Source organism: Diceros bicornis, chromosome 17, assembly GCF_020826845.1.
Source record: "Diceros bicornis minor isolate mBicDic1 chromosome 17, mDicBic1.mat.cur, whole genome shotgun sequence".
NCBI classification, from domain to species: Eukaryota; Metazoa; Chordata; class Mammalia; order Perissodactyla; family Rhinocerotidae; genus Diceros; species Diceros bicornis.
In genome coordinates, this window is record NC_080756.1 from 61,766,478 (window position 1) to 61,778,090 (window position 11,613).

The 11,613-nt window shown below is 47.0% G+C and overlaps 1 protein-coding gene across 1 annotated transcript; it reads left to right on the forward strand.

The window, feature by feature from the left end:
* The first annotated feature begins 1,658 nt into the window (after positions 1-1,658).
* Positions 1,659-11,222, forward strand: SLC25A18 (solute carrier family 25 member 18). The gene is given in 10 exon segments (XM_058557433.1): positions 1,659-1,678; positions 2,956-3,059; positions 3,062-3,077; positions 3,321-3,373; positions 4,408-4,498; positions 6,888-7,006; positions 8,842-9,007; positions 9,794-9,948; positions 10,582-10,657; positions 11,081-11,222. Coding segments are annotated over 10 exon segments (942 nt in total).
* Positions 11,223-11,613: the final 391 nt, after the last annotated feature.

An 11,613-nucleotide genomic window follows, 5' to 3' on the forward strand; every position in this document is an offset into this window, starting at 1 on the left:
GTTGAAGCCTCAAGAGATGACAGATGAAACTAACAAGGACCGCCAGCTTCCCAGCCCAGCATGGGGCCCTTCACAGCCTCTTCCCTGCTTTCTTTCAGCCCATTTCGTGCTTTGGGAGCTGTAATTTGCAACTTCTCACTCCCTTTGCTAATTTGGGGGATAATTAAGACTCTTTGGGCTGGGAGCCCTGATCTGCCTTGAATGCTCTTCCCCCAGATACCTGCATGGCTCACTCCCTCACTTACTTTGGATCCTCAAGTCACCTTCTCAATGAATCCTTTCTTGGTCGAGCCACCATCACCCCCACCCCACTAACATTTCCTATCTTCCTTCCCTTCTGAATTTTTTTCTCCAGAGTATTTATCACTATCTGGTATCCTTAGGATTTACTTATTTCATTTATTGTCTGTCTCCTCCTTTAGAATTAAGTTCCTCAGGGCCGGCCCCGTGGCTTAGCGGTTAAGTGCGTGCGCTCCGCTGCTGGCGGTGGCGGCCCGGGGTTCGGATCCCGGGCGCGCACCGACGCACCGCTTCTCCCGCCATGCTGAGGCCATGTCCCACATACAGCAACTAGAAGGATGTGCAGCTGTGACACACAACTATCTACTGGGGCTTTGGGGGGGAAATAAATAAATAAATCTTAAAAAAAAAAAAAAAAAAGAATTAAGTTCCTCAGAACTCGGATTTCAGTCTCTTGCTCACTACTGTCTCACCAGACCTGGAACAGTCAGTGCCTGGCACTCAATAAATTTGTTCTGAATGGATCCATATACACCAAGAGAAAAACCCATCTCTCTTTTCTTCCCCAAAACAAAAATGCCTGGAGACAACAGAGAGTTACTGGCAGCCTCAGGGAAGAATGAGGAGCGTGCAAGCGGGGCGGTCCCTAAAGCAGCTTGAAGGGAGCCTGGAGAGAAGAGGCTCCTCAGAGCTCGACCAGCCTCCATTGAAGCATCAGGAGCTCTTCCTGACATGGGCCTCTGGGGTTAAGCCAGGACCTCTCCCCAGAAACTGTAATAATTATGATTCGTGTAGCTTCCACTTCCTGACACTGTCCCTAGCGCTTTCTATGTGTATCAATTATAATTGAGTCCAGAGACCTAATGTAGCTGAGTCTCTCAGCAGGATCACAGGAAGTTCAGAAAACACATTTTAAAAGCCAAAAAGTACCTTCGGAACACCTGTTTTAGTGTAGTTCTTGGACGCTCTGAGAGGGATTCCTCGTCCATAGCCACTCTCCTTAAAATCCCTCTTTCGTATCTCCTCAGCTTCCCTCACCTCTGCTCCCTCCCCTCTCTCAAGAATGTTCCAGAACTCCTGCCCTGAGCCATAGTTTGGGCTGCTTATCCTTTTCTCTCATCCTCCCTTCTGATCTCAATCCCCAAAGTCCAAAGGTCTGGGAAAGGAAAGTAACAGACGAAGGCCTTTCACATACCATGAGGTGAGTGTTGTCCTGACCACTTTCCAGAGGAGGAAACAAAGCCTAAGGAGGTTGTGGCTTGCCAGGAAGGCGGCTCACGCCAGCCACTGCTGACACCCACGCTCTCTCCGCTCTGCTAAGGTGGGCAGAGTCAGGGTACAGACACCGCTTCTGCTTCAGCCAGCCACCCCCCTGAGGAGCCAACAGCCTGCGTCCCAGGCCTCAGGCCTCTCGCAGGATGTCCAACCTGGATCAGAGGTAAGCTCTGCTCCAGACAGCCCTTGTCTCTGGGCCAGCTTCCGGGGAAGAGTTGCTGTGGTAACAACACGTGGCTCAGCTTCTCTTCCAGATTCCTGGTGTTTAACTGAGTGTAGCTGAGCCCTGCCTGAGGGGAACAAGTGAGTCCCTCCGGATACCAAAAACACAAAATATATAGTTAAATATAACTTGTAATTATTTGGATTGCATCTTCTCGGATTACAAAATTTAAGTCACAATTCTCTTTGTTGTCACTAAGTTTCTTGCTTGCTGATCAAGGTCCAGTTGTGAGAATATCTACATTATCTACTCTTACCACTTCCAGATTATCTACCTGGCCTGAAAGATAAGAACATTTTACTGGTTCCAAGGATTCTGAGAACGCTTTATTTTCAATTTTAGTCTTCCAAAACTCCTCTAGGATGAGGGACCCACATTATGTGAAGTGTGACTTTACTTTTGGCTAGACTCAGATAATCTCAGTACTTAACCCTGGTTGTCTCACGCTGATGAGAAACCCTCCTTGTCAGAAATGTGTGTTCTCTTATTATTAATAATAACTATCATTTACCAAATGCATTAACTTATTTAATCCTTATAAAACCCCTTGAGGCCAGTTTTACAGAGGGGAAAACAAAGAATCAGAGAAGTGAGGTAACTTGCTTAAGTGAACAGCATAGCCAGGATTCAAATTCAGTTCTGACTGACCTTAAGCCAGGAATAAAATTGCATTGTGTTTGAAAACTTTTCCAGATGTGGCTTCAAAGGGTGGGGGACAAGCCAGAGAATAGGCCTTTGGTGGCAGCTCTGAAAGGAATGCTCTGAGGCCTCACAGAGGACTTCCTGCACCCTGGTGGGGCCCCAGGGGGCAGAGTTGGCCCTCTGGGCCTCCTTCCCAGAAGCCCTTGCAGCGTCCTAGCTTTATGAACATTTCCCCGCGGGGTAAGGGCAAGATGCTTCAGCCTTATTGTGTGCAGTGACTCTGGAGGAGGTGGCCAGGCACTCCTGGCCCCCTAACCTGTCTCTGGACCTGGACCTGGGGGAGGGAGGCACACTAGGGTGGCTGTGGGGGCTGCTGGGGTAGGGACAGGAGACTGAGGAGAGGGTCTCTGGACACGTGTGGGGATGAGCTCTTACCCTCCCTCTGCTCTGTTCCTGCTCTCCTCTCTCTATTCTCCAATCCAGTCCTGGCAGTGAGCCAGCCTCCCTCCGTGCTCCTGTGTCTCTCTCTGTGCTGCTCTCTTTCACTCTGTGCTTCCCTCCTCCCTGTGGCCTAGTGTCACAGCAAAACTCATCAACGGAGGTGTGGCAGGGCTCGTGGGGGTGACCTGTGTGTTCCCCATCGACTTGACCAAGACTTGACTGCAGAACCAGCATGGGAAAACATCTACAAAGGAATGTGGGTATTGGTGAGGGGAGTGGGGTGTGTAGGGAGAGGGGCACTCCCAGAGGAGGGGTATGGGGCTTCACTCCTTTCACAGTTTCTTTAGGGAGTTGTGCGCATTAGGGGGCATGTGTTGGGAGGTTTAGGGGAGGCAGTCAACTGGGGTGTGCCCAGCAGGATTAGGGCACAGGGTAGGGGGAAGGGAGCTGATGGAGCAGCCTGTTCAGCAGTAATTCCTTTTCTGGCCTCTGCTTCTAGGCTAGATTGCTTGAAGACAGTGAGGGTGGAGGGCTTCTTGGGCATGTACCGAGGTGGGCTTATTTGGCATCCCAGAGGAGGCCTGGCTTGGGCCAAGTGAGGACAGAGGGTGTGGCACAGGGGCCTAGCCTTTCTGAGTTTATAGAACATTGGGAAACAGCATTCCCCTCTGCCCAGGGAACTCCTGGGGTGGGGCCTGGCCACCAGCTGCTCCTGGACCACATTTGCTGTTCACGAGCCCTTGTGTTCTTTGGTGGAGACAGAGGTAGTTATGGTGAGGTTCGGGGGCACCAGTGAACACACTGAGGACCCAGGAGCCCTGGGCTCCGTCCTGGCACCACCACTGCCTCACTGTTTGATGTTAGAAGCAAGTGAGCCCCAGAACGTCCCTTCTCTCTCCGCCCCCATTCAGGGCTGTCAGGCATCTAGCTGCTAATGGCAGAAGCAGGGAGGCTGGCAGAGACAGAGGATGGAAAGAGTTTTGAGCTCCTGGAAGGGAGTTACTGGGTGGCCCTTCCCTGACACAAGCCAGTGCCGTCCCTATCCCCACAGTGTCCCTATCCAGGCAGCACAACCATGAGTAGACCTTGGAAAATGGACACTCGTGCTGAGAAGGAGCTGGGGTGCAAGCACCCCTGAGGCACGAAGGAAAAACCTCTGTGACCACGTAGCAGCCAGTGGGCCTGGGCTGGTGCAGCAGAGTAACGGAGACTCCACCCTGGCCCCAGGACCTTGTCATTGGGGCTGAATCTGGGGAGCTGCTCATGTCTCGTCGGAGATGGGCAGCACCAGGACGGACAGAAATAACTTCCTAATAACTGCACCACTGAGCCCACAAAGGAAGCACAGACAGAAATAAGGAATATGCGCTGAGAGGAGAGCGAAGGAGGGAGATGAAAAAGAATTTATGTTTCAATAAAACAGGCAGAGGAACCCTCCTTGACACCCCCGCCCCTCCGAGACCCTGTTTACTCCCAGAAACTTACCTGGCTAAAGCTGGGAGTGGGTTTGTCGACGTGAGTGGCAGCCTTGGGGAATAGTTACTCCTGAGACGGCCTTTCCTCCTCACCTTCATTTGTCACCCCAGGGGCTGCTGTGAACCTAACCCTGGTGACTCCGGAGAAGGCCATCAAGTTGGCAGCCAATGACTTCTTCCGGCAGCTGCTAATGGAGGATGGGTATGGCCAGGTGGAGGGATGAGGGACGGAAACACTTCACTGGATGCCTATGGGTTTTTTTTGGAAGGTGGCAGGGAGAGGACTGCAAATGTGCCTCAGTTTACCTGTCTGCATGTATATAAATAAGTGCACACAAACTGCTGAGGGTTACTGTGTATTTTGGCAGATAGAAAGTAAAGGAAGAAAATGAGCTGGTATAATTTAGACGTTCTAGATAGAGACAGACAGACTGACTGACTGACCATATAGTATATATACACATATATTCATCAACTAGCTGATGAATTTTTTTTCAGTTTTATTGAGATATAATTGACATACAACACTGTGTAGGTTTAAGGCGTACAACATAATGACTTGACATACATATATTATGAAATGATTACCACAAGTTTAGTTAACATCCATCACCTCATATAGTTGCAAAAAATTTTTTATTCCTTGTGATGAGAACTTTTAAGATCTACTCTCTTAGCAACTTTCAAATTTACCATAGTGTTAACTACAGGCATCACGTTGTACATTACATCCCCAGTACTTATTTATCTTACAACTGGAAGTTTGTACCTTTTGACCACTTTCACCCAATCCCCCTACCTTGCTAACCACAAATCTGATCTCTTTTTCTATGACTTTGACTTTTTTTTTAGATTCTACATATAACTGAGATCATACAGTATTTGTCTTGCTCTGTCTGACTTACTTCCCTTAGCATAATGCCCTTGAGGTCCATCCATGTTTTTGCAAATGGCAGGGTTTCCTTCTTTTTTATGGCTGATTAGTATTCCATTGTGTATATATATCACATCTTCTTTATCCATTCATCTGTTGATGGACACTTAGGTTGTTTCCATGTCTGGCTATTGTCAATAATGCTGCAATGAACATGGAGGTGCAGATATCTCTTCAATATAGTAATTTCATTTCCTTCAGATAAATACCCAGAAGTGGAATAGCTGGATCATATGGTATTTCTATTTTTAATTTTTTGAGAAATCTCCATACTGTCTTCCACAGTGGCTGCACCAATTTACATTCCCACCAACAGTGCACAAGGGTTCTATTTTCTCCACATCCTCTCCAACACTTAATCTTGTCTTTTTGATAACAGCTATGCTAACAGGTGTGAGGTGGTATCTGATTGTGGTTTTGATTTGCATTTCCCTGATGAGTAGTGATGTTGAGCACCTTTTCATGTGCCTGTTGGCCATTTGCATGTCTTCTTTGGAAAAAGAAGGTCCTCTGCCCATTTGACAATCAGATTGTTTTATTGCTATTGATTTGTATGAGTTCTTGACATATTTTGGATTTAACCTCTTATCAGATATATGATTTGCAAATATTTCCTCCCATTCAGTAGGTTGCCTTTTCATTTTGTTGATGGTCCTTTGCTGTGCAGAAGCCTTTTTTTTTTTGGTGAGGAAGATCAGCCCTGAGCTAACATCCACACCAATCCTCCTCTTTTTGCTGAGGAAGATTGGCCCTGAGCTAACATCTGTGCCCATCTTCCTCCACTTTATATGGGACGCCACCACAGCGTGTCTTGACAAGCGGTGCACTGGTATGTGCCTGGGATCCAAACCCGGGCCGCCAGCAGTGGAGCGCATGCACTTAACCACTATGCCACAGGGCCGGGCCCTGTGCAGAAGCTTTTTAGTTTGATGTAGTCCCACTTGTTTATTTTTGCTTTTGTTGCTTGTCCTTTAGTGATCATATCCAGGAAATCACTGCCAAGACCAATGTCAAGGAGCTTTTCTCCTGTATTCTTCTAGGAGTTTTATGGTTTCAGGTCTTACATTTAAGTCATTAATCCATTTTGAGTTAAGTTTTGTGAGTATAAGGGTCTAGTTTCATTCTTTTACATGTGAATATCCAATTTCCCCAGTACCATTTATTGAAGAGACTGTCTTTTCTCCATTGAGTATTTTTGGCTCCCTTGTCAAAAATTAGTTGACTATATGCATAGGTTTATTTCTGGGTTGTCCATTCTGTTCCATTGATCTATGTGTCTGTTTTTATGCTGATGAATTTTTAAAAATCAACCCCCACACACTTTCTGGTTCTCTCTGTGCCTCCCATTGCCCTAGGGATATTGCTTAGCGGACCAGGGACAATCAAATTCCTGCAGTGGGTGGTTCCATTGCGCTAGTTTCAACTTGGATGCAGGTGCTACCTCCCCGGCGGCCTGTTTTAAATGTAGTCTTATGTCTTTAAGGAGATTGAGCCTGAGGTCCAGGTGATTATTTACCCAGCTGAGTGAGTGGCAACCAATGGGCACAAAGCTAACTACCCTGCCTGTAAAGTCCCAACTACCAAGGGAGGGTAGAGAGGTTGGGCAGGGTGGCAGGGCTGGCCTGTGACTGAAGGAGTCTGACCCCTGGTCCCACAGGATGCAGCGGAATTTGAAGATGGAGATGCTAGCTGGATGTGGAGCTGGAATGTGCCGGGTGGTGGTTACCTGACCCATGGAAATGCTCAAGATTCAGCTGCAGGATGCTGGGCGCTTGGGTGAGGCCTATCCCAACTTCACATGGGATCAAAAAAGGGCTGGCTATGATCAGAATAGATTTCCCCAAATTCTGTACTCATTTGCTAGACTGTGTGATCCTATCACTTTCCAGGTCAGTGGAAGTCTTTATTTTATGGTTATCATTCTAGATTTCAACTCTAGAACCACTCTAGCTCTAGAACCAACAGTAGAAATGAGAATCCTGATTCAGGAGGGACACAGAATAGTCACCCTAGTACCTCTCTATTGCCTTGATATGTAGACTTGATTTCCTAAAGATTTTAAGAAATGCCCACGACCTGCTCACGAAAACTTCAGTCAACAGAAGTTATGTTACACTATATTATATAATGCCACAGAAGCTGGCTTTTAGTGGGAAGGCATAAAAGGGGAAAAGAGAACCATTCTTATTCTTTTGGTTTTCTCTGGAAGAGAAGTTTAGCCCTTTCCTAAATCCTGGTCCTCTCAAAAATATAGAGTGGTGTAGGTACCAAAGCATGTATTAAGAGCAAGGGTTGGCCGTCTAGTGGAAAGAGGCCAGCCCTAATGGGGTGAGACAGAGGACTCTCCTCAGGGCTACACCACAATGTTTGAATTAAGCCAATGTGTGATGTGTTGTGCCACAGCACCTGGCCAGGTCCTCCATAAACAGGTGCCCTTAGACCAACTGTTCACATGTGCTGTGCCTGACTTACAGATTTCGAGGTTGATCAGACCAGCCTGAAGCAAATGAAACTGCAGAAAGAATCAAGTTCAGGCACTGGAAACCCTCACTGTGTTTTCATCTGCAAAGAGTAAAAGCTTTGTCATGTTTTGTTTTTCAATCTGGATGAAAAGTTTTAGTATTCCTAAAACATTTAAAAAGAAGTGAAAGATAGGATATGGATGAATTATGTGCATCTAAAGAAGACACAGACATGAACAATAATGGTCACTGATTAACTGCTTTCTTAAAGCTAATTGTCTGACGCCTGCACCTAGATTACTACTGTAAGAAAATACGCACAGTAACTAGCTTTTTAGTATGAAATGTCGCCTTGCTGGATATCAAACAAAACTGGGAGATGAACTAGCTTCCTTTTAGCAAGAACATGTAGTCTAGGCAAAGCTTCTCAAACACTGAGAATTAAGAAAATAAATATTCATACAATTTCAGTGCATTGAATCCTGTGGTCATTAATGGGACTCACCCACATTTGAAATGCTTGTATTTAATATGCTCAGGAAAAAAAATTCCATTCTATTTATTAGATGCTGACATCTAATAAATAATCTAAGGAATTAAATTCTATGAAATGGTGAGGGTATAAAGGACACGTTCACCTAACCTTGGAATACTAGAGGGCGGAGGCACTGCTGCAAGTCTGAAGGAGATAGTGTTTGGACAAAGAGAATTTGCCGCTTTACACATTAGGCCGAAGATACGTGGGAGTCCCATGTCCCAAAGTGCTGATAGGATAAAGCTGTAAATAGGTTCAGAGGTGGTTTAGAAATAGACTACAGGCCAAAAATAGTTTTAACAGGAGGATAAGGAATGGGGGCTGGGTACTATTATAGCTTTCTTTAAAGAAAGCCGGGCAGGCGATGGCTGTGCTCTTGGGAAGCATCCTATGCAGCAGACACAACTGGTTAGGTAATACAGATCTTATAAAGATTTCTTTGGAGCCAAAAATTAATGTTCTAAAATTAGGACAATCCTCAGAATTCTAGTAGGGGTGTCAGCCTTGCCTCTGAGTTGTCCCAGGGATACGGACTGGGAGCCATACTCTTACGAGTGTTTTGCAGTGCCTGTTGGGGCCTGGGTTGTGATGGCGAGGCTGTTCTGTGCTTTCAGCAGTCCAGCCTCAGGGCTCGGCCTCAGCACCTCCCTCCTCCAGGTCCTGCACTACTGGCTCAGCGTCCAACCACAAGCGCCCATCTGCGACCCGCATTGCCTGGGAGCTGCTTTGCACCCGGGGCCTGGCTGGTGTCCACCATGGTCTGGGTGCCACTCTCCTCAGGTGAGGCTTTCTTCCTGAACTTGGGACATAGAAGAGAGAGGGAACAGAAGGCCAGAGGGATTGCTGCCCCAATCTACCTCTAGGGCTTTCCTAAAATATTCACACCCAGGATAGCAAACTATCTTGGTGCTTCCTACTTTGTCCAGAAGGGCAGGGACTGCCCTTTGGGCAGGGCTGCATAGAACGGGCACCTGGAAGACTAGCCTTTGGCCCTTTCTCCAGTGACCAGGCCCACAGGAGTACTGGGTGTTCTGTGGCCCAAAGGCACTTAAGAATCCCTGTCTACAAAAGACTGTGGATCATTTTACTTTGCTAATTGGCCAGAATCCTTAAAATTGATGAGAAACATCCCAGGACAGGGGCTAATTATCCTTGTATCACCTGGGCAGTAGGTAAATGAACTTCACCTTCGTGCCCAACCCACCCCCTCAACTCTTAGCTTATAGATCTTTACCAGCCACTTGCCCAACTTATTAACTCTGACCTTAGCCTGCCTACCTGCTTCTGTAGAACGTTACCAGTCTTTGAATCTGCACCTGGCTCCTCCTCAAGAAGGAGGAGGTGCTGGTAGGGCAGAGTAATGAGCTGTAGGATAGGGGAAGGCAAATTGATCTTCTCTCTGATGCTATGTCCTACGTTATCATGGGGTGCCACGGTAGGAATAAATAAGTAATTGTGGGTTTGTCTCTGACTTATCTCATGAGCTCTATAGCTCGTGGGCTTACTGTATGACCTTGGGCGGAAGCCCAAGATGCACGTGGCTCAGTACTTCTTCCTCCCCTGCAGAGACATTCCCTTCTCCATCATCTACTTCCCATTGTTTGCCAACCTGAACAACCTTGGCTTCAACGAGCTTACTGGGAAGGCTTCCTTTGCTCATTCCTTCATGTCAGGCTGTGTCGCAGGTTCTGTAGCTGCTGTCACAGTAACATCTCTGGATGGTAAGTGCTTCAGAAATGTAGGGCCTTCAAGGGTTGACTTGCTTTACAAATTAGCCCCCTGTATAGATGTCTATAGGATAAATAGAAATCTTGCACTTTTAGGATACAGATGAATCAGCCTCTTGGGTCACAACCTGTGGTCACGGGCAGAAACTCACCAAAGGTCCTCACGGAGAAAGTGGGTCAAGGAGACCTTGGCTCTATTTCTTATCACTGACAAATCCCCTCACCGTCTAGGTGCTGATTTCATTAGCTTTTTGTCCCTGCAGAGTTGTGAGCATCAGCTGTAAATGACTGTAACTATTTTAAAATTTGAGGCTAAAGGCAGGAGCTCAACAGTTTGAGACGACAATGCTTCTGTGGCTTCAGGGTTACTCCAGCTCCTCTAACACACAGGTGGACCTTTCTAGAGTATGAGTGACCTAGAGGATCGTGCAGTTTCCAATTCCTTCGTTTTACAAACGAGGCCCAACGAGGGGAGACCTTCTAGTACAGCCCACACAATGGCAGCACTGGCCTCGGGATTCAGGCTCATGTATGCTGGCTCTAAAAGGAAACCCAACCACTTCATGTTGAGGGGGACACCAAGCGCGACGTTCACTACTTACTTATTTCAACTTTTGCTTGATTTAGTTTTGAAAACTCGAATCCAAACCCTGAAGAAAGGCCTGGGTGAGGACAGCTACAATGGGATCACCGACTGTGCCAGGTGAGAGCCCCATACCCCTTTAGAGATCGTGGCTAGGATAGTTCTTTGTGTTGGTGTCTATCTGCACCAGATCTAGAGAACAATTTTATCACTGTACTACACTGAGCTCTGGATTTCTTTGAAATCTGTCCCTTTCCTCACCTCTCAACAAAAACAGGATGTTCCGGGGCCTTTTTTCTTCTCTTTTGCCACCTCTACAGCATTTTTTTCCCCAAGTCTAGCCAGATTGAGCCTATTTTCCATGGCCTGGACCCAAGTGATTAGTAACCAAACTGCACAAACAAAATGGGCGCAGCCTGGCTCCACTCACCTGGGATCTGCTAGTGCTGTTGGAAGTGCCGCTACGCTCAGAGGTGTACAAATGCTGGAGGAGTTGCAGTGTGCTCCTGCCCATCAGCTCACTGGGCTCTTCTTTCTCCCCAGGAAACTCTGGATTCAGGAGGGACCATCTGCCTTCATGAAAGGAGCAGGCTGCCGGGCCCTTGTCATAGCTCCTCTCTTTGGGATTGTCCAAGGGGTGTACTTCATTGGTATTGGGGAGCATATCTTAAAGTGTTTTGCGTAGATATAGTTGGAGCTCAAGTCCCTTTACTTGCTGCCATCTCTCTAGCTCATTCTTTCTAGACTAGAAGGGGAAGAGCAAGATGGCCCCTATGTTGTATTTTGTCCTCTAACCTGTAGCGCCACCTCAATCTCAGAAGAAACAATCTTATTCTAGTAAGCAAGCTAGGTAGAACCCTACTCTCCTTTCATGATACCTGCATGTGTTTTCTTTGGGGCTACAGCTTCCAGGGAGCTTCAGAAGCTCCTAACCACCTACTTTTCAACAACTGAATACCCTGGGCAAAGTCAAGGCAGCCATCCTGCCCCAAATCCTCTTTCTGGAGCACAGGCTCTTGCAGACCAATGTACCTGGACCACTGTTTGAAATAAAGTCAACTAGTTAAAATCTCGTC